The following is a 26,489-nucleotide window of genomic DNA, read 5'->3' on the forward strand; positions in this document are numbered from 1 at the left end:
GATGGGGAGGAAAACAAAAGCCTCTTGCAACCTTTGCAAACCTCAGCTACTTCTCCGTGATTCATGAGATCACTGGACCGGCTCACAAGATAATGAAGGGGGGAAATGGTGGTTTTCTGATCGGGAACTGCAATACATCTCCGTTCAATGATACAGTAACGGGATGAAATGTGAGAATTTTTTTTTGGCAGAGAACAGAAATACAGATTCATCAATCTACGGTCATATCTCCTGATACGCTGAGAAAGAACAGAAATTGTAAACTTCTGTTTTTAAAGTTCGATTTTTTTAAAAAAAAGATTATAGATGGGCAAACTTTTTCTGTTCAAGGGCCACATTCCCTCGTGAGCAACCTTCTAAGGGCCACATTCCTGCGGTGGGAGGGGCCAGAGACAAGAGTGGGCGGAGCATTGGAGGCAACTCTTGCCTCTGGTTTTTTTTAATAATGTATTTTTATTAAAGATTTTCTTGGTTTACAAAGGTATGTGCAATGTCTCTCTCTTGTATTATTTCCCCACATAACAATTTTTTATTTTTATAAGTCAGTTTCATTTGTTGAGACATTAGGAAGAAAAGGGGGAAGGAGGTGGAGGGAGAAAAGATGGGTGGGGGTGGGTGGCGATGTTTCTATTTTACTTAATATATGTAGGGTTTGGTGTCAGCGTTGCTTGTGCAGGTTCTCTGCTGTTCACTTGTGTTTCTTTGGTGGTGAGAGAGGTTGGGGTTGGCCTGGGGTGTGGTTGTTCATTTGTGGTTGGCTGTGGTGGTCTTTGTTTTCATGTGTGAGTGGGGTAGGTTGGTGGGTGTTTTGGATCAGGTTAGCCATATTGATTCGTATGCTTTTGATGGATTTTTGTCGTTGTCTTGTTGGGCTGTGTATGTGTTATGTACTGAGTTGAATAGGATCCAAAAGGCAGCAGTCTGATTGGTCCTAGAACAATGCAGCAGTATGATTGGTCCGCAGGAGCCACCCAATCCAGCTCCAGGTAGAAGTGAATCCGCAACCTGATTGGCCTACAGGAGAATCCTGGAATTAGCCAATCACGTGCGGCCCATTGTGTAAATAATGTATATAAAGCAGATATTTTGGGGGAACTTTCATTCCGCCTCACCACTATGAGCTGAATAAAGAGCATGAAATCCACTCCCGACTCTGAGTATATTTCAGTATGTGATAAAGGGGAGCCATACCAGGGTGAAGGCGTCTTCTTCTATTTGTCCCCGTGTCAGTTTCAGTTTATTGGTTAATTTTTCTAATAAGGCTGTTTCCCATACTATTTGGTACCATTGGTCCATGTTTATTCATGACTGGTCTCTCCAGTGTCTGGATATGATGTTTCTGTCTGCTGAGAGCAGGTGGGTTATGAGTTCTTTGTGGTGTAAGGGGGCATTGTTGTCTTGGAAGATGTTTAGTAGGGCCAACTCTTGCCTCTGTAATGCAGGCCTGCATTCCAGCCACAGAAAAGCCAGAGGTTTCTGCCGCCACAACCCACCTAGGGACTTTCCCACCTCCTTCCAGGCAAGCAGGAGACATTATCACAATTTGGGGGCACATTCCAGGCACACAAAAACACTCAAGGAGATCCACAGCAGGACGGGTGATGGGTACAGGGAGATGGTTGTGGCCAAGGAAGGGTCCTGGGGGCCGATTCGTCTTGGAGCTGAGTCTACAAACTGACCTCCTGGCTACATCAGCCTCATTTTTATCCTGGCTGCTCACTGCCTGGTTTTGTGTGACAACTTGCCTGATGAAGAGTTCTGCAGAACTTGAAAGCTTGCCCCACTTTTGTGGCCTTTAAGGTAGTCCTTAGAAAGTGGCGCTGTGGTCTAAACCACAGAGCCTAGGACTTGCCGATCAGAAGGTTGGCAGTTCAAATCCCCGCAACGAGGTGACTTCCCGTTGCTCGTTCCCTGCTCCGGCCAACCTAGCAGTTCAAAAGCACGTCAAAGTAAAAGTAGATAAATAGGTACCGCTCCGGCGGGAAGGTAAACGGCGTTTCCGTGCGCTGCTCTGGTTTTGCCAGAAGCAGCTTAGTTCTGCTGGAACCTGGAAAAACTGTTTGCGGACAAACGCCAGCTCCCCCAGCCTGTAAAGTAAGGTTACCAGATTTTTTTCAGTGAGTCTGGGGACATTTTTCAACTTCAATGGATTTTGTATGGGGACAGATTTGTAATTTCGGGGACTGTCCCCAGGAAATGGGGACATCTGGTAACCTTACTGTAAAGCGAGATGAGCACCCCAACCCCAGAGTCGTCTGCGACTGGACTTAATTGTCAGGGGTGCTTTACCTTTACCTTTAAGAAAGGTATGGCCCACCTGTGGATTTTAGGAGTGTGTGTGTTTTCTTATGGACCGATGCAGCTAAGCCTGGTTTTCCTTGAGCTCCAGCCCCAGGGATCACAGCCCCAGATCCCTTCCTTGCTCAGTTGCTACCAGCTGAGACCTCAGCAGTGTGTGGTCAAGCAAGAATGGTTTGCCTTCATCTAGTGAGCCACATTTGCCACTGGATTTCTGCAGTTTGGATGGATCCTTTTGGAGCCCCTTCTGCAGTCGCTTTCTGTTTTTACCACTCCGAATAGTGGTCGCTCTTGCCTTTTCAAAGGCTGGGATCCTGTGACCGACATGCTTCTCTGCCCTTCTCTCTTCCCCATGAAAGAAAGAAAGAAAGCCACCTCTGGACTCCAGCCAGGCTGAAGGCCTGTGGAGGCGGCAGAAGCTCAGTCCCTGAGCGACATGCATAATTCATCCAGCAGCAAGTGGCAGTTTTGCTCCTGGGGCTTTTCCAAGACCCTCCGTACGGGAGGCCCCAGGCCCCAGGCTCTGCACTTTGGCTGAGATGCATGAGGCCTGCAAAGTGGGTTTTGCCAGCAAGGTTTCTGGGCAGACCCTCCTTGCTTCTGGCATGAGGTGGACTCACGGCTGAATTAATTGCCTGGAGCGAACGACTGAATGACATCAGGCACTCATTTCTCCGTGTTGCTGGAGCTCAAGCTGTGCCAGGAAAATCTGCATCCTTTAATGCCAGAGGTAGGAAGAGAAGGTAAACAAGGGGAAAGAGAGAGAGAGAGAGAGAGAGAGAGAGAGAGAGGGGGGAGCAGGCGGACTATGAGAGACGTGGATGAAAAAGAATGAATATGAATTCAAGGAAGGGCCCTAGCCAGCCTTTATCCACCTGTGGGTCCCCAGATGTTGTTGGACTACAACTCCCATCACCCCTAGCTAGCAAGGCCAGAACTCAGGGACGATGGGAGTTGTAGTCCAGCAACCTCTGGGGACCCAGACCCATCAAAATTTGTTTACAAACTTGCACAAGAACTCAATAACAGGTCTGATTTCTGAAGAGCTTTGCTGACCTTGTGAAAATGACCTAGCACACGGATTTATCTCTCTAATGTAGTCCAGCAACCTCTGGAGACCCAGACCCATCAAAATGAAATATACTCAGAGTTGCAAAGTGATTTCATGCTCTTTATTCAGCTCATAGTGGTGAGGAGGAATGAAAGTCCCCTCACAGTATCTGCTTTATATACATTATTTACACAATGGGCTGCACATGATTGGCTAATTCTGGAATTCTACTGTAAGCCAATCAAGTTGTGGATTCACTTCTATCTGGAGCAGGATTGGGTGGTTCCTGCCAACCAATCATACTGCTGCATTGTTCTACGACCAATCAGACTGCTGCAGTTTGGATCCTATTGTTCTAGGACCAATCAGACTGCTACAGTTTGGATCCTATTCAACTCAGTACATAACACAAAATTTGTTTACACACTTGCACAAGAACTCAATAACAGGTCTGATTTCTGAAGAGCTTTGCTGACCTTGTGAAAATGACCTAGCACACGGATTTATGTCTCTAAGATTCTGCAGATTTTGGCTGTGAACTAGGGCCCCACAAAAAAAATTCCAAGTTGGGCCCTGGAGTTTGGGGCCGACTGGCTGGCCCTGAGTCTCATAGTTGCTGGGTCCAAGTTGCCCTGCCCTGGCATGAAGTCTTGGGTTTGCAATTTGGAGAGAGGAGAGACTGCCCACTGGGGGGGGGGCAGGCAGACTGGGGAGGCCCCCTAGATTTAGAGGCCATGGGCTTCAGCCTACTTAGCCTATACAGAAATCCGACACTTCCGGGGGGGGGGCACTGCCTTTACCCTTTGCAGAGATGTTCACACCTTGGCTAGAGATGAATTAGGAAAAGGTGGAGATGTAAGCTTTAAAGTCACCTCTCAAAAGAGGAAGACAGAAACAGAAGAGCACATCTAGCAGAGTTCCCAAAAGCTGGGGGGGGTGGGGGGGAGGGAAAAGGAGAGGGCAGTAAGTTAAGAGGTTTGCTGGGGAGGAACTAAAAGGACTGCTGCGACTTGTCTTCCATCTGCTTTGCCAGCTAGCGATGGAATGGAAACCGTCAGGGGCAACCTGCTGGACTAGATCTGGACTACCTAACTACAACTAATCCAGAATGCGGCAGCTAGACTGGTGACTGGGGGCAGCCGCCGAGACCATATAACACCGGTCTTGAAAGACCTACATTGGCTCCCAGTATGTTTCCGAGCACAATTCAAAGTGTTGGTGCTGACCTTTAAAACCCTAGACGGCCTCGGCCCAGTATACCTGAAGGAGCGTCTCCACCCCCATTGTTCTGCCCGGACACTGAGGTCCAGCTCCGAGGGCCTTCTGGCGGTTCCCTCCCTGCAAGAAGTCAGGTTACAGGGAACTAGACAGAGGGCCTTCTTGGTAGTGGCGCCCGCCCTGTGGAACTCCCTGCCATCAGATGTCAAGGAAATAAACAACTACCTGACATTCAGAAGACATCTTAAGGCAGCCCTGTTCAGGGAATGTGTGATAATGTGTGATATTTTAGTGTATTTTTGGTTTCTGTGGAAGCCGCCCAGAGTGGCTGGGGAAACCCAGCCAGATGGGCAGGGTACAAATAATAAATATTATTATTATTATTGTTGTTGTTGTTGTTGTTGTTGTTGTTGTTGTTGTTGTTATTATCATCATCATTCCGGAAATTTAAAGCAAGTCCCCCTCAATGCATTTGTTTTCTGCATTATTATGTAAGATATTTCTCTCAGTTTTATCATTAAGAGAGTTGGCCAGGCTTCCCCATAGCCAATCAGTTACGGTAGGTGGACCTTTATTTTCCCATCTTGGTGCAATGCACTGTTTTGCTGTTGGTTGCATTGTAGTAATCGGCTGTAAATCAGTATTAATGACCTTGGGAAAGAGAGCATTCTTATTCAAATCTCTGCTCCATCACTGAGCCAGGAGGAGGAGCAGGGAGGGGAAGTGGGTGGGGAGGGGGAGGGGGAGGCTCAGGGGGAAAGGGGGCGAGGATGAAAAGAGGCTGAATGGAACCCAGCCCGGTTCTCATTGTGCCAACTGAGAATAGGACAAAGGAGCCGCTGACCAGCCAGATCTGCCTGGTCAGCCGAGGGAGGCCTAAATCCACCTTCTGTGCTGAGCTCCTTTCATGGACTGAAGGAGGCGGCTTGCAACTGACTTGGAGCTAGATGTGTTGGAATGGGAGATGCAGCCTGGGCTGGGCTGCAGGCTCCGCTGCCAGAGCCAAGCGTGTGGATGGACGCTAGTGCGCAGAGAAGAAAGCAGCCCCCCCTGCCACCATGGACGATAAGGTGGCCGGCTTGGCAAGGGTGCCATCTGAACACGTGCCTGGCTCTCCCAGTTGCAGCTTGGATCCTGTCCACAAGGCTGCAAGCTAAACATCTCCAGGTCTCTTCCCCGTTCCTCGCAAGGCCTTATTTCCAGGCCCTTGGTCGCTGTAATAATAAAATTTAAGGTCTTAGATATATAATAAATGTTCATAAATGTACCAACCAAGCACGTACATAGATCAGCACAGGAAGTCCGACCTGAAACCATTTTGACTCCCCAACTGACCAAATGTTTTCTCTGCAAGGAGGGAGGAGGTGAAAAAACCTTGTTACAGGAATTTAGAAACCACCATTTCAAAGGGTGACAGACTACCAGGAAAGGCAATCAGATAATGCATTATCAGATAACCTGGCAGGCAGGAAAAACATTCAAATTTGTAGACCACCTTTTCTGTGATGTAGGTATGATGTTTGTGGGGGGTGGTCTGGAGCTCCAGGGCAGGGAATTTAAAATGTCTATATAAGGGCAGACACACCTTGGTTCAGGGTCCTCCTCCTCTCTCCTGTATGTGAGGGGAGCACCCTGTTGCAACAGATCAATAAAGATCAAGCTTACTAGCTGCCTTGCTTCTCAATATTCTCTGGCTGGCCTCTGTTATTTTCTCCTACCAATAGGGAACCCACTTCAGGACTCTATACGGGCTCCTGGATACCTCATAAGGGAAAAAGGGCCCTCCATCTTTCCCAGCATCAGGGTCTTTTCCAGGGAGTCTTCTCTTCTCATGAGGTGGCCAAAGTCTTGGAGCCTCAGCTTCAGGAGCTGTCCTTCCAGTGAGCACTCAGGGCTGATTTCCTTAAGAATGAATCGGTTTGATCTTCTTGCAGTCCATGGGACTCTCAAGAGTCTCCTCCAGCACCAGAATTCAAAAGCATCCATTCTTCGGCGATCAGCCTTCTTGATAGTCCAGCTCTCACTTCCATACATCACTACTGGGAAAACCAGAGCTTTAACTATACGGACATTTGTTGGCAAGGTGATGTCTCTGCTTTTTAAGATGCTGTCTAGGTTTCTATAACTTAGCAGAGTTTTAACATTCCCCTTTTAAATACACAGTGGTTAGCTTGTTGCAAGCTCGTTTAAGTGTCTCAGTACAGTGGTACCTCTAGATGCAAACGGGATCCGTTCCGGAGCCCTGTTCACATCTAGAAGCAAATGTAAACAGTGACGGCACATCTGTGCACGCACGCACACGTCGCTTTTTGCTGCTTCTGCGCGTGACGTCATTTTGAGCATCTGCGTATGCGCAAGTGGCGAAACCCAGAAGTAACGCGCTCCGTTACGTCCGGGTTGCCGCAGAGCACAACTCGAACACGCTCAACCCAAAGCGCATTCAACCCAAGGGATGACTGTATAGGATTCCTGGTAATCCCCTTTAGTCCCCCTTAAAAAGAATAGACACGACACAATCTTGTGTAAAAAGTATAGAAGAAGTTTACTTACACATTCAGTTCACAGATGGACCCCTGAAGGCAGACTTAAGTTACAAAGTATATACATGTGGAATCTATCCCATAAGGAGATAGTTCCTTTGTTCTCTCTTGGCTGAAAGCCAACAGGACATCTCAAGCTAATGTTGCTTCTTCGACGAATGGAGTCAGAGAGAGGGGGTGCTGTGTGCCTGGTCCTTTTGTCACCTGGACAGGTAAGGTCCCGCCCACCTCTAGTCACATGCAGAGGAGGTTTGTCCCAGCCCAGGAGGAAACAGAACGTTTTCTACTGACTGGAGCAAACATCCCCTTTCATGTCCACTCTAGGGATGTTGTTCTTGACTGGTCCCTGTGTTTCACATCCCACAGAAATGTGAATTATCCTAGGCAACCTAGTGTGGCTTCCAAAGAGGATTGGACAAATTCATGCAATTGCTGGAGCCACAGGAGGGGAGAGTTGCTCTTGTGCTCAAATTCTGCTTGATGGTTTCCCAAAAGAAGCATCCGGTTGGCCCCTGGGAGAACAAATGGACCACTGGCCTGGCCCTTCAGTCTCTTCTTAGGTTCTCATGAGACTGGGAACCAGATGTTGCCCATGGGGCCTTCTCACAATTTTTTGGGTGGTGACAGCTTGCAAACTAGATAGAAAAGGTACAGTGGTGCCTTGGTTCTCAAACGCCTTGGTTCCCAAACACCAAAAATCCGGGAATGTTCTGGTTTTCGAACGTTTTTAGGAAGCCAAATGTCTGATGCGGCTGTTGGCTCTTGTTTCTGGGGCACCTGCACCAATCAGAAGTCAAGCCTTGGTTTCTGAACATTTCGGAAGTCAAACGGACTTTCAGAATGGATTAAGTTCAAGAACCAAGGTGCCACTGTATTTGACGCTTTTGTTTTTGCTATTTATTTTGCGTTTTTGTTTTTGAGGCTTTTTCGGTTAATTTCTTTTTGTGACTGTGTGGAACCCAGTTTAGCTATTGATTGATTGATTGATTGATTGATTGCATGACTGTGGAAATGGATAAAAGCCCCCCATCCAAATAATGACTATCATCAGTGTAAGTAAGGGGGGGGTAATTTTAATTTTCATCATCTACAATACTGTCTTATTTATTTTATAATACAGTATATTGATTATTGCTTTCATTTTATGGATCAATGGTCTCACTAGAGAGTAAAATCCATGTTAAATTGTTGTTTTAGGGGTTGTTTTTAAGAGTCTGGAATGGATTAATCCATTTTGCATTACTTTCTATGGGAAAGTGCGCCTTGGTTTTGGAACGCTTTGGTTTTGGAACAGACTTTGGGAACGGATTAAGTTTGGGAACCAAGGTACCACTGTATTTGAACCCCCATCTTCATTCACAGCCCAGTGTCTGGGTGTGGGGACACTGTTGCTTCTTTTTGTCAAATGTGCAAAACAAGTTTTTGCTTTTTGTGTGTTTTAACGGGTGATTTTAGAGAGTAGGGAAGGCAACAGAGCTGGCGTTCTGCCCTTCCCAATAAGCCAAGTGTTCTTCAGTCATGAATGCCTTGCTTTGTTGATGCTGGCGAGATCAAGACATGTGATTCCTTCTTCGCACTATCAGCTGCTCTGAGGCTCCTTTTACGAGGTACTGATGGAGCCGAGAGACGGGCACAATTTCGCTTTGCACTCCATTTTCCTTTGTTCAACATTCAGAGCCCAAAAGAAGACTGTTCCACAAAGCTAGCGCCTTGCCCAGTTAACCAATATGCATTTAAAATCTGTAATACAACCTCCACTGCCTTTAAGCATCCTCTGAGAGGAACTGTGATGTATAAAGGGAAGAAATAAATCTCTGCTTCCTCTCCTGATCCGACCTGGCCACCCCCTGACGCCAGCAATGGGGCACCTGTGTCCCTCCAGGTGTTTCTGAATTTCTTTCTTTTCTTTTTTAAAAACCTCTTCACTGTCATCACTGTGTCTTGATGAAACTGGAGCTGTTTCAAGAAGGAGATTAACCCCATTGCTTCAGATTTCTGAAGTGGGGTATAGAATCCTCTTTACAACTCTTCCCCATCTTGCTTCATGTTCCATGTGGCAAACTTTTAGGTATCTGAAGATGGAATACCAGACCCTCCAAGTGTCCCTATTTTCCAGGGACAGTCCTGGATTTACAGAAGCCATCCAAGTTTCTGGTTTGATCCTGAATGACCTGTTTTTCCTTAGGAAGCTACCAGCATGAGTTTGACCAAACTGCGGGAGGCAGTGGAAGACAGGAGGGCCTGGCGTGCTCTGGTCCAGGGGGTCACAAAGAGGCGGACACGACTAAACAACAACAACATTTTCACTGGAGAAATGTTGGAAGGAAAGGAATTATGCAATCCCTGAGCCAGGGAGAGACCTAGCTATACAACATTTAGAAGACATCTGAAGGCAGTCCTGTATAGGGAAGTCTTTTTAATGTTTAATATTATGTTTTTCTGTATGTTAGAAGTCACTCAGAGTGTCTGGGGCAACCCAGACAGATGGGTGAGGTATAAATATTGTTGTTGCTTTTGTTGTTATTCAATAGGACGTCCCTATTTTCATCGGAGAAATGTTATATAATAATAATAATAATAATAATAATAATAATAATAATATTTTTACACCCCGCCCATCTGGCTGAGTTTCCCCAGCCACTCTGGGCGGCTTCCAATTGAGTGTTAAAAACAATACAGAATTAAATATTAAAAACTTCCCTAAACAGGGATGCCTTCCGACGTCTTTTAAAAAGAGGATAGCTGCTTATTTCCTTCACATCTGGTGGGAGGGCGTTCCACAGGGCGGGCACCACTACCAAGAAGGCCCTCTGCCTGGTTCCCTGTAGCCTCACTTCTTGCAATGTGGGAACCGCCAGAAGCCCCTCGGCGCTGGATCTCAGTGTCCGGGCAGAACGATGTTGGAGGGTATGGAATCCTAGATCAGGCGGCCGGACTCTGCGTCTAATTCATCAAGGTAGTTCCTACCTTTTGGATGAGCATGCAGCCCACAGGTCCGCCAGGGCTCTCTAATTCATCGGTTTGAGAAACACCTCTTGTGACAGATTTCAGCAGCCTCTATTTCCTGACCTTTTGGGGGATCAGTCATCACTTTTCAGCATCAATCGAGCCTCAGCCTATCTATCAGGCACCAGGGACACCACCAGCTCTGCTCTCTGAAAATCCTCTGGAAAAAAGGAAGCCTTTGTGCTGTTGGGCAATGTCTCATAATGAGATCACAATATTCCACACTCTGAGATTTGCTGTTGGTGGCAAAGACCGATATGACAGTCAGACAGGCTGAGAAGGGGCATTTATAACCCACACGCCCACTTGGCTGCCTCGACAAGGACCCACCAACTCAGAGCAGGTTTTTCCAGCAGTGACTGGGGATGCAGATTTAAAGTACTATCAAGCCAGGCCAGGCACTTCGATTTGGTAACTACACTGTCGGTGGAGGTTTGAGGGGCATCCTGCTCTGCTGGGCCCCCTCCTACTCCAGGGAGTCCTGCCTGGTGGCAGAAGCAGAACTACACAGGCTGAAAATCACAGGGTTGTAAACCAGCCCCGGACCATAAAGCTGGACCATAAAGAAGGCTGATCGCCGAAGAATGGATGCTTTTGAATTCTGGTGCTGGAGGAGACTCTTGAGAGTCCCATGGACTGCAAGAAGATCCAACCTCTCCATTCTGAAGAGTCGGACACGACTAAACGACTAAACAACAACAAGAAGTTATAAAATTTGCTAGTGCGAGTTAGGAAGGACATTATTAAACAATATATCCTCTCCTGCCTCCCTGAAGATTCTCACAATTTCCACCTGCAAGAGCCTTCCTGTCGCCCTCAATTGCCGTCTGTCCTCTCTTAGCAGCTCCACACAGACCCTCTGGGGGCAGCAACTTAAGGCACTGTTGGGCAACATGATGGCTGCATCTCCAGCCCCAGAACCTGCCTGGGGTCTTTCCAAGTCTCTCGCCCATCCGTGCAATATTATCTGACATGCTGTCCATTGGCAAAATGGATGACTCTGTGGCAGGTAGTTCAGTTGTGCCTTATGAGGACAGGATGGAGAGCAGGGGCAGATGCTCTTAGAAAGCTGATGTTATCTTGTGGTTATAGCCCTTAGAAAGGCATCCTGCTTATTCAGGGAGGGGGAGGCAGGCAGGCATTAAGGGCCTTTTCGCTATCTTCCCATTTATTCAGAGCAGTTAACAGATTAAACCAATTCATTAGCCACAAAGTGGAGCAAAGAGCAATGCGGTTTAGGAAGCGGGGAAATCTCTCTTCGGATTTTCTCGTAAATGGGGAACATCGGATTTCAATCTGGCCTAGCAGCAGAATAAGGAGGAAAGCTATCAGACCCAAGATAAGACAGAGGTGCAGAATACGACCAGAATATGGATTAAACGAGAGTGTGGATGAGCCCCAAGAGAGGCCATTTGCAAGCTGAAATATACTCGGAGTCGAGTGTGGATTTCATGCTCTTTATTCAGCTCATAGTAGCGAGGAATGAAAGTTTCCCCAAAATATCTGCTTTATATACATTATTTACACAATGGGCTGCACGTGATTGGCTAATTCTGGGATTCTCCTGTTGGCCAATCAGGTTGCGGATTCACTTCCACCTGGAGCTGGATTGGGTGGCTCCTGCAGACCAATCAGACTGCTGCATTGTTCTAGGACCAATCAGACTGCAGCCTTTTGGATCCTATTCAACTCAGTACATAACACAAGCCAAGGCAGGGAGAAAGATTCAGCGTTAAAAGCTTTTCCAGCCTCTCAGAAAAGAAGCAGCAGGTACCATCTACGAAACACAGTCTTTAGCCTATGCGCTACCGGGGTGCAAAGATCCCTCAGCACCCCCAAATTTAGTTTCGCCCCCAAATTAGCTTTTATTATGATGTAAGAATTTCGCATGCATGGCGCCGTTGAGAATGACAAGCACCGTCGTTGAGTCAAGCACCACTATTGTGAAAGACAAGCCCCGCTGCTGGTGCAGCACATCTTTGGTAAATGAGTGCACATAGTCGAAAGTCCTTCAGTAAAACAGTAGGTATACATTTCGGTAATGCTTAGGTATATATGTATTTTGGTTTTTTAGCTTGATCAAAATTATTTATTATTTCATAACAGGTAGATAGTTAAGAGCTTCGGCAGCTTCGGCAGCGGGTTCCTGGTGCCCCACACCCCTTGCACCCCCTAGGAAAGATGGCCCTGAATCTAAGAGAAATGGCAAAATGCAAAATAATTGAGAACCAGAGGAGAACAGCAGGTTCAAAACTATTAACAACAAGACGCACCTAATTTTTGGAGGAGGAAAACAAGAAAAAAATTATTCTGAATCTCAGAAGCCAGAACATCAAGAGGGACTGTTGCGCAGTGAAAGCGGTAATCCCTCTTGCTGTTCTGGCTTCTGGGATAGCTGCACAGCCTGCATTCGCTCCATAAGATGCACACACATTCCCCCTTACTTTTTAGGAGGGAAAAAGTGAGTCTTATAATTCAAAAAATATGGTAGATTGGCATGGGAGACAGTGGCTGTGAGCTGACTGACATTTAGTCTGCATTCAACGTGCTCCCAACCACTGGCTTGTGAAGCTGCGTACACATGAGAAAGCTACAATCCACCTCTATCATGTTATTTCTTGAGAAATATTGACATTTTGATGCATTTCCCCTCAACCACATTTGATTCAATTTGAAAACGTACGTCCTAGCCACCAAGATCTTCTGGGTTATGTGTCTGTTCTGCCTCCACAGTTGAAGGCAGAAGTGCTTCTGAATATCCGTTGCTAGAAACCACAGGAGGGGAGAGTTGTTCTTCTGCTCAAATCCTGCTTGCGGGTTTCCCATAATGGGCATCTGTATGGTCAGTGCAAGAACAGGGTGCTGGACTAGATGGCCTGATCCAGCAAGTTCTTCTGATGTTCTCTGCCCTCTGCCATAGACAGTCTGAGGGCAAGTTGGGAACGCATTCAACCATACTGATGTGCACCTTGAGTTACAAATGTGATTTGAAATGCGCGGGGGTGGTCAGACAACAAACTCGCTGAGTCTTCATCACCATCATCTGTTTATCTGTACGCCACTTTTCCATGAAAATGTGCCCAAAGCGGCTCACAACATCTCAACAATTAAGTATAACAGTTCAAAAAATTTGAAGCAATTAGAAATAATAAAACCAATTAAAAAAAACCCCAAGGAGTTGTAAGGTGGCAATGTGTACACTGCCACACAACACCTCTCTTGACTTAAACCATGGGTAGGCAAACTAAGGCCCAGGGGCCGGATCCAGCCCAATCGCCTTCTAAATCTGACCCATGGACAGTCCGGGATTCAGTGCGTTTTTACATGAGTAGAATGTGCCCTTTTATTTAAAATGCATCTCTGGGTTATTTGTGGGGCGTAGGAATTTGTTCATTTCCCCCCCTTCTGAAATATAGTCTGGCCTGCCACAAGGTCTGAGGGACAGTGGACCGGCCCCCGGCTGAAAAAGTTTGCTGACCCCTGGGTTAGACCAAAACCCTTCCCTGCATCTTTGGTGATCCCCGTATTTATCAGCGCAGTGGAGGGAGGGTGGTGAACCCGTCTCCGGTCGGGCTGTTTCGCCCAGCGGCCATTAGCATGGAATCAATATTTTCTCGTGGCCTCAAGTGAGTTTTCTCCGGCGTCAGTGAAAACAAGAGTGGCTCCCCGTCACAGTGAGAAAAATGCACATGGATGCACACACTTTCTAGCGCAGCCGAACAAAAGGTTACGCATGGCAGAGCATTACCCCAAGTGACCAATTCCTTCGCCGCGGAAGAGAGCCAAGCAGAGCCTGACGTACTTCAATTATCCCCAAGGTTATTCAATTATCCTCTTCCTCCATTTTCCTCCCCCCCCCCACAACCACCGCCATGCTGGCGTGTGACTGAGGTGACCTGGCAGGTGGCAAGATGGGGCACCAATGAGGCTTCTCCAGTTGCTCCGGGGACTATGTGTGACATTGCGAAGAGAGATGTCAGCACACACACAAACGCTTACCATTGCGCTCCTGACTCCCTTTTCCCAGCAGAGGTGCCTGTTTCCGAATCAGCAGCCAAATCACCCGACCTTTAAAAGGGGAAAACTGGGGAAAGAGCTGAGGCAACAGACCTATTTAATTTGCCCACATGCAAATAACAAATTAAAACTGCTAGCCCTCTGGGGATAAAGAGCCATTTGCCTACACACACATTCCCTGTAGGCTATAAATCTAGACAAATAAATATACATTTCATTACAGCAAATTAACTCTGCCAAGAAGAATGGGAGGTCTTTGTGGGAATGTTCAGGGATGCAGGAAAGGATATATTGTTTGGTTATGGCCTTTCCAACTTGTGTCAACAAGTTCACAATTTAGCAGAGTAACATTTCCCCTTTTTAAACTCACAGTGGATGCGTTTGCTCAGGCTCGCTAAAGCCTCTATAATACGTTTCATTGATAATTTCCCCTTTAGTCCCTCATAAAAAGATAGACGCGACACAGTCTTCTATAAAAGTATAAAAGGAGTTTACTCACTCACATTCTGTTCACAAATGGATCCCAGAAGGCAGACTTAAGTTAGAAAAGTAATATACAGTGGTACCTCGGGTTACATACGCTTCAGGTTACATACGCTTCAGGTTACAGACTCCGCTAACCCAGGAATATTACCTCGGGTTAAGAACTTTGCTTCAGGATAAGAACATAAATCGTACTCTGGTGGCACAGCGGCAGCAGGAGGCCCCATTAGCTAAAGTGGTGTTTCAGGTTAAGAACAGTTTCAGGTTAAGAACGGACCTCTGGAACGAATTAAGTAGTTAACCCGAGGTACCACTGTACACCTGGAATCTATCCCATAAGGAGACAGTCCCTTTGTGCATCTTAGGCTAAGCAGATATTGCTTCTTCGATGAATGTGGTCAGAGAGAGAGACTGGCTGACCAGTCCTGCTCTTTTGTTACCTGGGCAGGTGAGGTCACACCCACCTCTAGACACATGCAGAGGAAGTCTGTCCCAGCCAAGGAGAAACAGGAAGTTTTGACTGGCTGGTCCAGACATCATCATCATCACTTTTTATTTGTCTGCCACCTTTCCAGTTAAAAAAACAATGCTCAAGGTGGTTTACAGCATAACAAGATTTACATAATTACAAAAGTCATAAACAATAAATAAACCACATCAAAAAATACACAACCAAATGGGAAACAATTTCCACATAAAATCTAAAACTAAGAATACAGCATTAATACCACAGTTTAAAATGACATAGGTAAAAAATAACAGCAATTTAAACAAACAACGAAAACTAAACTAAATGGAGCCCTTTCTGCCCAGTAGCCGTGGAGACAGCAGTCCTTTACAGAGCCCGTCAGGCCCCGCCCTGGCCAGGTGGTGAGTGGCAGGACTGGGCCCTCAGGCGCTGAGCAGGGAGTCCTCCCTGTCCACCCTAGGGATGTTGTACTTGACGGCTCTTGTGTTTCACATCCCACAGTGAGCAGCCCCTTCTCCCTCCTTGCCCTCGCACCCTGTGGCAACCACAGTAGCCAATTGTCCGGGGATTTAATTAAGAACCTAAGGCAGCCTCCTAATGCCTTTCGCATGCATGAGATGAGGGAAAGGCTGACCCTGCAGAAGGATTTCAGCTTAGTTCCTGCCTTGCCTCTTGGGTCGCCAGATGGGTGGGCCAGAGCATCCCAGGCATGGCATCATTTTCCAGGGAAAAGAAATGCCCACAATGCATTGCTGTCACCAGCACTTGGACCACATGACTGGCCATGTCTGCCTCCCTCAAGCTCCCCAGCCTTGGAAGGGGCAGGCCTTCAGTCTCCTGCCTCATCAGGACCTGGTACAGGGATAGGCAAACTCGGCCCTGCAGATGTTTTAGGACTACATCTCCCATCATCCCTAGCTAACAGGACCAGTGGTCAGGGATGATGGGAGTTGTAGTCCCAAAACATCTGCAGGGCTGAGTTTGCCTATGCCTGATCTGGTACCTCCAGGGGTTTCTGCCACATAGTCTCACTCCCCTCCCCAAGTGCTGTGCCCCCCTCCTGATCTAAATCAGAGGGCTCAGAGAGAGAGAGAGGAAGAGAGAGTGTGGTGCAGTGGTTAGAGTGCAGGACTAGGAACTGGGAGAGACATGGGTTCAAATCCCTGCGTGGCCACACAGTTTACTGGGTGAACCTGGTGGCCAGTCACAGTTTTGCAGCCTAACCAACCTCGCAGGGCTGTTGTGAGGATAAAGTGGGAAGCGAACCACATACGCCACCTTGAGTTCCTTTCGTAGCTACAGAAATTGGCCTTTTCCAGAAAGACTACCTGAGCAGCCCAGAACCCCATGCCTTACTCCGGAGAGTGGCGGCTTACCAAATGAAGCCTTAGAGCGGACTCCACTGCAGGGATTCTGTGGGCACATTGCACAAAGATGCATTTTGCTCATTTAATTATTTACTGCATATATATTTCTCCTTTCTGCCAAGGCATCCAAAGGGGTTTGCAATTTAACATACTAAAACAGAAGGATGCTACCAATTATGAAAAGCAGCTTTGGCTCAGGGTGCTGGTGGTTTTATCAGGTGCTGATAGCATGAGCTCCCTGGCCTGCTCTTTTTTGTGGCTAAGGTCCCAGTTTTGTCAGACTGATGCAACGTTTTCCATTTTGTCCTCCTTGTGGGGAGAGAAGGAGGAAGAGGAGGAGGACTGCAGGAGGCAAACATCCCAAAGAGACAATCTGGGACCTGGAGACAGATGGACACAACAATGGCTCTTTCTCGCGGTGCCTCACTTTTGCACACAAACACACTTTCCCAAGAAGCACCTGCAACCTCTCTGACAGCTTCTTTTCAGGGACAGCTCTCTTTCTGCTAGGGTCAGATTCAGCTGATTTATGGCCCTTTTAAATCCAGGGCTGCTTGCAGCACCTGTGCTCTCAGAAAGAAGGGATTTGCAGGCTTCCCGTGCCTCGGTTGGTGTCCTGAAGGTTTATTGGGCTCTTTACAACCCTTCAAAAACCTCCAGCTGAGTTCCCACATCTGGGAGGCTTTCCCCCATGACGCAGTCTGTCTCTGGGCTTCTCCAAGCTACCTGCTAATTCTGCATCCCTTCCTCATTTCATTTCTTACACAGAAGTTAAGACAACACCCAGTCTTTATTGAGCGTTCCCCTTCACTTTCCTTACAGCAAAAAGTCTGGTTTTCCAAAAAAAGGTGTATTTGTTGCACTAGGACAGTGGTTCTCAAACTTTTTTCTCTGGGCCACATGTTCAGAATAAACAATTACTTGCACCATACTGATTTTTTTTATTGATAAGAAATACGTTGGGAAACAAAAAGAAGCAACTTACATGTAGCAGTGCTTGATTCATAATATGACCCTGGGACACCCAGAAAGTATAAAAGAACGCAGCTACATAAGAACATGAATCATTCCCCAAATAGAACGTTAACGGTCCTTGAATCTCAATGGGGCAAAGGCTCAGAGTCCACTTCCTTAGGTGATTATTTCACTTCTTGGAACCCTTGTGGATTTCTTGAGTGTTTCAGGCACTTCTGCCCAGGGCATCAGATAAACAGCCTCTTGGTTAGGAAAGCTGGCAGTAACAGGATTGGTTCTCTGTTTTTCTTCTTTTCCTTTTTAAGCTGTAATGCTTTGAGATAAGGATTTGCTGTATAAATACCGTATTTTTTGCACCATAACACTCACTTTTTTCCTCCTAGAAAGTAAGGGGAAATGTCTGTGCGTGTTATGGAGGGAATGCCTAGGGGTGGCATGCCTACGGATTTTCCTCCTCTAAAAACTACGTGCGTGTTATGGTCGGGTGCATGTTATAGAGCGAAAAATACGGTAATTTGAACTGGATATACAAGAAGGTGAGGTATGAGGGGGTCGGGGAAAGATGTTATGAGAAAATAAGTTGTGAAATTTATGTGTTTTTGCTTTTTATGTTCGCTTTTTTCTTTTTGTTTGTAAAAATTGGAAACTCTAATAAATATTTTTTAAAAAAACAACAACAGGATTGGTTCTCCATGGGCCTCTCTTTCTCATTTTTCAAGTGAACATCACATGAGATGCTCTCTCTCTCCCTCTGTTTTTTGTCCAGCCACTTTTAGCTGTTGTGCAGCGTTTAAAGGAGGATTCCTGGTCATGCACCCCCTCTGTCCCAGGTGGGGACAGCTCCTGAAACCTTTGCATCGCCACGTTTGCTGACTTTGCAGTTGCAGAGCCTTTCATCCACTCTTCCCTGTGTGGGGCCTTGATCAATTTTTCATGTGTTCGAGTTCCTTTGTAGCATTTGACCTTTCCCCAAAGGGTGCATTTTCAGACCCACCACTTACAAGAAGAACAACAAGAAGAAATAAGAAGACAGGACGCCTAGGAAGGCAGGCCAGTGGCCCATTTTGCTCGCAATAACGCAAGAGCCTGTGCTGGATCAGGCCAATGGCCCATCTAGTCCAGCACCCTCTTCTCAGATGTCTGGGGGGAACCAGCAAGTGGGGCATGAGCACAAGAGCGCACTCCCCTCTTGCAGCTGGCATTCAGAAGCATTGCAACTGTGGAGGGAGCGCACAGCTATTGTGGTGAGTCTCATCGATAGCCTCATTCTCCTCCATGAATTTGTCCAATCCTCTTTTAACCATCCAAGTTGGTGCCCATCTCTATCTCCTGTGGCAGGGAGTTCCATAGATCAGTGTTTCCCAACCACTGTTCCGCGGCACACTAGTGTGCCGCGAGATGTTGCCTGGTGTGCCGCGGGAAAAATTAAAAAATTCGAAAGAGATTTTTTTTTTAAAAGTCAAATTTTCGATTGGGGCGCCGTCACTAGATGACCCCTGGGGTTCCCTCCCTCCCTCCCGCTCTGCGCCTCCCTCCTCCTCCTCCTCCGGGGAGGCCCTTCCTGGCTCTCGGCCAAGGCTTGGCGGCTGCCACTCACTCGCTCGCCCACCCGTCCCTCCATCCCTGCACCCGGCCTCTCCCCCTCCGTCCCCGGCACGGGGGCTGCCGGGATCCGTAGTCCCCTCGCCCTTGGGCTCCGCGCCCGCGCGAGGTGCGCGAACTACGTTTCCCAGCGTGGCCTGGCGGGCCGGGCATTTTGTTTGAAGCGCTCTTCTCCCGGCCATGGAATGAGCGCAGCGGCGGCGGCCGGGCGGGCAGGGGCTCTTCCGTGCAGACCCCGCGCAGCCTGCCTGCGCCCTCGCGGAGATTGGGTGGCAGAATGGAGCCCGGGGATCCCCGCGGAGGCGGAGCAGCGGAGGTGGAGGCTGCCCCCCAGGTAGGGCTGCGTCGGGGTGTGTGTGTTATTTTTGCAATGCTGCATCCGCGCCGGAGGGGACGCATCGGACCACGGGGAGACCCCTTGGCGGGCGTGCAAGGCAATGCATGCGTGCAGGCGTTGCATGGAGTGCAGTGCAATGCAATGGCAACGCGGCGCCCTGCATGCATGCATGCAACTTCCACCGGCGCTCCGGACTTGGCAGGTGAGGGGGGTCCCCAGTGGGCGGCAGAGAGAGCCGGGAGGGCGAAGGGGAGCCGGGGGGGGAGCAGCGCTGCTCCCCGAGCCGAGCCCGCGGGGAAACTTTGGCGTCGTTGCGCCGGGTGTTGGAAGCGGAGGCTGGCGGGGGCCCCTCACCTGCAAAACCTGGTCGCCTCTCATATATTTCGTGCATTGCATTCATCGCCCGCTTTCTCCTCCAAGGAGCTCCCGGGGGCGCGCGTGGTTCTCCCCGTGTTATCCTCGCAACAACAGCCCTGCGAGGTGGGTCAGGCGAGTGGCCCAAGGGAGCACCCAGGGATTGTCCTGGCCAGGTGGGGTGATTTGAACCCTGCTCTCTGCCCGGTCTTCGTCCTCATTTAGCCCCCACATGTGCATGACTGTGCATGACTGAGGTTTTCCCCCCCTCGTCTTGGCTATGGTGTGAGTCTGTGCTGTTAATTAATGGGGTTCTGCCTTTGGAGAAGATGAGCCAGCCCTCAAGGAGGTGATTATGTAATTTGCTAGCAATTCATGTCCCTCCCGGCATGACGCTGCGCACTGACGTCACGGGGCTGTAATGGTGGTGTGCCTCGAGATTTTTTTCATGAAACAAGTGTGCCTTTGCCCAAAAAAGGTTGGGAAACACTGCCATAGATTAACCATGCGCCGCAAAACGAAGTACGTCCTCTTATGTGTCCTGATTGTTCAGTGCAGTGGTACCTCAGGTTACATATGCTTCAGGTTACAGACTCTGCTAACCCAGAAATAGTGCTTCAGGTTAAGAACTTTGTTTCAGGATGAGAACAGAAATCGGGCTCCGGCGGTGCGGCGGCAGCAGAAGGCCCCATTAGCTAAAGTGGTCTTCAGGTTAAGAACAGCCTCCGGAACTTAACCCGAGGTACCACTGTATTGCATGCACTGACGGCCAGCAATGGCTCTCCGGGCTTTCAGACACAGAGTCTCTCCCTACCTGCGTATGCCATTGGGGATGGAACCTGCGACCTTCTGCCTGCAGAGCAAATGCTCTACCAATGAGCTACGGCCTGACACCAAACCCCTATTGGATGGAGAGACTGCAGAGTCTATGAAGTCTGGGTAGGGCAGCCCTCAAGGTAATCTTACCATTAAATTGAGAGGGGACATGTTAGCAAAGCAACCAGCTTGGCATTCACAGTCGTAACCAAGAGAGGGCAGCAGTGGACACCCACGCCAGCCACGGAAGACTAAAAAATAGGGCTGGAAGACGTGAGGAAGAGACCTGAATCACTTGCAGCAGGTGGAAAGGTCTTGCAGGGAGCCCCATCTTGTCCACACAAATCCTCCATTTTTTGCCTTTGAGTCCAGTGTTAAATCCATCACAGTCTTTTTTAAAATTATAAATATTTTATTCATTTTCTTTTATTATAATAAATTGCAAATAACGATGATCCAATTTTACGTTTTCCAATCCACCCCCCCCCTCCCCGGTGACTTCCCTCATCTTCCCTTTCTGGTTTGTTACACTGATTGTGGTCTTCTGCATATTAATATACTTTAGATGTTACGACATTGTCTTCCTTCATATTTTACTTGAATAAAGTTGTGAATGATTATGCAAAACCCGCCAATGAGTCCATTTCTTTTTGTTGTTTCTGTAGGTAAGTTGTAAAAGGTTCCTATTCTTTTTTAAAAGTCTCTGTTGTCCTTTTCATGTAGTTTATCTGTAGAATTCTGAATAATTCACCCATTTTTCTTGCCATTGTTCTTTCGTTGGTACTTCTTCAATCTTCCAAACTTGAGTCTTATGCAAGTCCACTTGTTTGGATGACACGGGTTCTGCCCACCTATGTATTCTGGCAAATTCTGGCTGCCCCCTTGCCCTTCAAAGTGAACTCTCATAAAGGCTGGAATCATATATGCACACTTAGAATGATAGACTTGTAGTGTTGGAAGAGACCCCCAGGGCTCATCTAGTCTGACCCCCTGCAATGCAGGAATCAGGGCTGAAGAATCCCCAGCCAATGTCCTCCAAGGAAGGGAGTCCACTCCACTGTCAAACAGCTCCCAAAGTTACTGGGAGGAAGTCCCACCGAGCCCCATGCGGTTTACTTCTGAGCACTGCAGAGGGGTTATTTTGTACTTGTTGGTGCAGCACTTTGGGTTTTTGGATGCTGAGCGATAGGCCAAGCTTGTTGTAAGCTTCTGCAAAGATATTTAGGATGGTTTGGAGGTCATCCTCTGAGCTTGCGCACACTACGTTGTCATCAGCATACTGAAGCCCTATGGCAGAAGTTACGGTAACCTTACTCTTTGCTTTCGGCCTGCTCAGATTGAAGAGCTTTCCATATGATTTCTACTCTGGTGGGGAGTTTCCCTTTGACAAAGTGAAGGATCATGGCAATGAAAATAATGAATAGAGTTGGGGCAAGAACACAACCCTGTTTAACACCTGATCTCACTGTGAATGGTTCACTTAGAGAGCCATTGTTATCTGCGATTGTTGCTGTCATATTATCATGGAGGAGCCAAAAGATGTTCACAAATTTATCTGGGCAGCCAATTTTCAGAAGGACAGTCCACAGGCCATTATGATTTAAAGATTGTCTTCCATAAACACTGTTTTAACAAAGAGTCCATAAGTGACTGTGGAGGCCAATTCTGGATCCACACGTCTTTCCACAGTGGGGACATTGGTTCCCGGGCAGGAGCTGATCACGGTGTGGATTTGCCAATCCTACCTTCCTCTTAGCACCTTTCTCCCTTGCGTCCTGAGTTTGAGTGTCTTCAAAGCCCAGGACACCTTTGGTCAAGGCTGTTCTCCAACTGGAGCGCTTGCAGGCCAGTGTTTCCCAATTGCTGTTGTTTATACTACATTTTTAAAGATTTGCCTTGAGACAATCTTTAAACCTCTTTTGTTGACCACCAGCATTACACTTTCCATTTTTAAGTTCGGAATAGAGTAGTTGCTTTGGAAGACGAGGAGGGTGTCAGCTACACAGAAGACTGCTATCCACACTTGGCCAGGCCAAAGAGTTCTGTGTAGCTTTTCATATTTTTCTGCCAATAAAACAAAACATATCAATTAATTTCGTTGATGAAGCAGATGTGTATGGGACTTAATGGGAAAAGATGCGTAAAATCCAGCACCAAAGGAACATTTTTGCATCGGCCAGTGGCAGGCTTGGTTGGCGGCCAAACGTTGTCTTGGAATAAATCATGTTCATTTCAGAACTACAGGCCAGAGTCTGTCCCGTTGGCCTTAAAGTGCACCCAGCCGCGATGAGAAGCAAATCAAAGTCGGCGCGAACCGAAACAGGCCCACCGGCGTGGCAGCTGCCTCCGGGGTCAACAGAGACCCCGAGCCACCTGAGCAGAAGCCTCTTCCTCAAGGCAGAGGTGCGCCTGGACTCCCTCGCGCCCTCGCCAGAGCCGGGAAGCGCGAGTGTTGCGCCCCCCTCGGGCTGCGCCTTTGGCGAGGTCCAACCCGGCCAGCCCCTCGGTGCGCCCCGGGCTCCAGGCTTCTTCTACAGTGGAACGGATCCTGCGCCGCCCCCAAAGCTCCTGACAACCTCCCTCCCCCCGGCGGTGGCGAGGGGTCCTGCCCCGCGGCGAGGCTTCCTGGGTGCGCTCGGGCGCGCGGCATCGAAGCGCTCTGCGTGGCTCGGCCGCCGGCCGCCTGTGCCGAGGCTGCCCGGGCGCGCGGGGCGGCGCCGGTTGGAGCTGCCGGCGTTTCCGCGCGCGGTGTGGGCGGCGGCGGCGGCAGGCTGGGCCGGGCCCGGGAGCGCGCAAAGCAGCCTTGGCAGCGCGGCCACTGGGAGCGCCGTTGCTGGGATTCCCGGTCGGGCGTCCCGGCGGCGCTGCAGCCGCGCTCGCTCGCGCGCTCCCGGCCGCCGGGATCCGGGGCGGAGGAGGAGGAGGAGGAGAAGGAGGAGCCGCCGCGGGGCGGGCAGCCGGCGAGCGCCAGGCCCGGCCCGCCCGCCTGCCTGCCTGCCTGGCTGCTGCTGCTGCTGCCTGGGCGCTGGCGGCGGCGGCGGCGGGGTCTGCTCCCGGTTGCGCGGCGCCTGGTGTCCGGCTGGCGGTCCGGGCGGCGGGCGCGGCTGCTGGGTGCGCTGCGTCTGCTGCTGCTCCTCCTGGCCGGCGCGAAGATGGCCGCTCCGCCGCTGGCCGCCAAGGCCGGCTCGGGCGCCGCGCCTGGCCCGGGCCGGGCTCCCTCCTCGGCGTCGTCGGGCGGCTCGTCGCTGTCCGCCGCCGCCGCGGCCGCCGCCTTCCCGGAGCTGGACTTCCGCTCGGGCGCCCGCGTCGAGGAGCTCAACCGGCTCATCCAGGAGTTCACGCGCCACGACCAGCGCGAGTACGACGACCAGCGCGCGCTCGAGATCCACACCGCCAAGGACTTCATCTTCTCCATGCTGGGTAAGGAGGAGAAGCCGGAGGCGGCGGCGCCGCGCTCCCCTTCCCCGGCTGCCGGGACCAGTTGCTGCGCGCCGCTTCCCGGAGGCTCCCGCGGGCGGAGGGGCGGCCGAGCCCCCAGACGGGCGCGGCTTCGGGGGCGCCGGGCTGCCCTTCTTCGCCTGGCAGCGTCGGGAGGTGGCGATGGTCCTTCGGGGCGGACAGCGGGGCTGGAGCCCCGTTTCGGGTTAATGGAAATAGGGTGGGGGGAGAGGAAAAGGGCAAAGACCCCGACTTGGGGGGGGGGAGTTCTGGGCGTGATCCTGCCCCCCTCCGTATGAGGCTAGGCCTGGGGGCTTGCAGGGAGTCTGGCACCTGTCGCACTGGCGGCTCTTGCCTGCAGCCCCTGAATCGGAATTACGCCCCCCACGTTTCCAAGAGAGCATGCTCCCAGAAGCCAGGATGCCCCCCTGCTCACCAGTCCTCCCTCCCTCCCTCCCAAAGCCGTGGGTAGCTTGGCAGAAATGCCCGGGGGGGGGGAGGGAGAGACACTGTTGGGCAAAGCCTCGTGCGCCTCCCGGCTCCTTTTCCAGCTGTGGAGGAAGGCAGGCCGGGGGACGGAGCCGGGGGTCCCCTCTTTGCCACGGGAGAGGAAGCAGGAGCGAGCGGGGAAAGCAGCCTCCCTCCCGCGGCAGCCCCACTTTCCCTGCGCTGATTCTTTCTGAGAACCCGCCCCGTTCACCTCGGCAGCGAGGCCAGGGCTGTGGCTCCCCCCCCCGCCCCCAGCTCGTCAGCTGAGACAAAGGGCAGAGAGGGAGGGGGGGCGCCTCACGCCCGCCGGTGCGCAAGAACAGCGCTCCCACCCTGGGCAAGCGGGGAGCCTTCAGGCCATGGGTGCTTTCCACCCAGCTCAGCTGGCGGGATTGTGTGGGGAAGGTAGGAAGGAAGGGGGAGGGGGAGAGCCCCACCTCCTTTCGTAATTATGAAGTCTGAAATGTATTGGAATGGACATAAATCACTGCTGGAGCGTGTTGCAGGCCGAGCAGGGAGTCAAGGCGAGTCCCCTGGGATCGCCCTCCTCTCCCTGTTAGCGCTGCGTGAAACTGTAAGATTTAATCCTGGCTGGAGCAAAAGACCACTTCTTTGCTTTTGCTTTTGAAGAGGGCTTTGCAAAGCCAGGTAACTAAGCCCTGCTCCTCTGGCCTAAGGTGGCTGTTGCATTGCACAGGCCTCCATGCTGGCGGCGTTTGGTCCTAGCTCTCAGCTGTGGTTCAGCAGGTGCCTCCTTTCCCCTCCTTTGGCCTACCTGTGAGGAGGAGGTTGGAAGCTTTCCTTTCTGTCCCTGTTCTTCATTAACTGCCCTCTAGCATCGCGTCCAAACTACACAAACTTCAGGTTATTCAAAGGAACAAAGGTCACAGTGAGGCTCCGTTCCTCCACGCAAACATCCATTTCTCACTCTGCAAATGTGGAAGGATATGTTCAGCAACTTTGGGAAACACGCAAGGTTTAACTTTTTTTTTTGAGGGGGTGGTCTTCCCTTTCAAACAAAATGACCAGGGTTGGGCCAGTCTTTATTTTCAGCCAGTAAATGAGGCTAGCCACCCTTCTCCTCCAGAAATGTTCCTGAGAGTGGAGCTAAGCTTCTGGTCACCTTGTGGCTGTGCCGGAGGAGTGTCGTGGGTGGGGGTTGGTGGGCACAGGCTAAAATGGACAGGGGGGGGGGAGTCTGAGGCTCAGGCACGTCACGCTGAACCGTAGTTTAGTGTAGCCCCTGGACCCAGCCTTTTGAGCCACAGAGTCCCAGAACAGACACGAGCTTTGCAGTCCCAGGGAAGCCTAGTGTGGTCTGCTGTGGGGCCTTTGTGAAGACTTGATAGGATTAGTGATCTCTTGGTGATGATCCTGTTGCTGAGGTGCTCATAGGATGCTTGTTTGCTGCTTCCTGTCTTTATGTTATTTTTTTAATAATAATTTTTATTGGGTTTTCCATATTTAATTACATTTCATTACACAGATCTATAACATAAAGCATTGCTCCAACAAGAGCATTGACTTCCCTCCCTCTTTCAGACATCCCGACATCTCTTAGCAATGCTTCCTGTCTTTCTGGCCTTGCTAGGCTCCAAGTTACAGGTGCCAAGCAGTTAAAGGTAAAGGGACCCCTGACCATTAGGTCCAGTCGTGACCAACTCTGGGGTTGTGGCGCTCATCTCGCTTTATTGGCCGAGGGAGCCGGCGTACAGCTTCCAGTCATGTGGCCAGCATGACTAAGCCGCTTCTGGCGAACCAGAGCAGCGCACGGAAACGCCGTTTACCTTCCCGCCAGAGTGGTACCTATTTATCTACTTGCACTTTGACGTGCTTTCAAACTGCTAGGTTGGCAGGAGCAGGGACCGAACAACGGGAGCTCACCCCGTCGTGGGGATTCGAACCGCCGACCTTCTGATCAGCAAGTCCTAGGCTCTGTGGTTTAACCCATAGCGCCACCCGTTCCCTGTTAATTTCTGGTGTGGAGGCCCCAGACCGCTTCCCTTCTGTCACTGATCTCATTCCTGCC

General features: G+C 49.9%; 2 protein-coding genes across 2 annotated transcripts in view; one reads left to right on the plus strand and one right to left on the minus strand.

Annotated features, from left to right (window-relative positions):
• LOC309533042 (MAM and LDL-receptor class A domain-containing protein 1-like) overlaps positions 1-26,489 on the minus strand; it is a 383,106-nt gene that overhangs the window by 49,721 nt on the left and 306,896 nt on the right. The gene's annotated exons all lie outside the window — the stretch shown is intronic.
• MB21D2 (Mab-21 domain containing 2) overlaps positions 23,671-26,489 on the plus strand; it is a 59,598-nt gene continuing 56,779 nt past the window's right edge. Inside the window, exon 1 of the mRNA XM_082224346.1 lies at positions 23,671-23,953. Coding sequence (XP_082080472.1) covers positions 23,686-23,953 — 268 coding nt within the window. The 5' untranslated portion in view covers positions 23,671-23,685. The remainder of the gene's footprint in view (positions 23,954-26,489) is intronic.

Source organism: Podarcis vaucheri (genome assembly GCF_965113315.1).
Source record: "Podarcis vaucheri genome assembly, chromosome: 5".
In the NCBI taxonomy this organism is placed as follows: Eukaryota; Metazoa; Chordata; class Lepidosauria; order Squamata; family Lacertidae; genus Podarcis; species Podarcis vaucheri.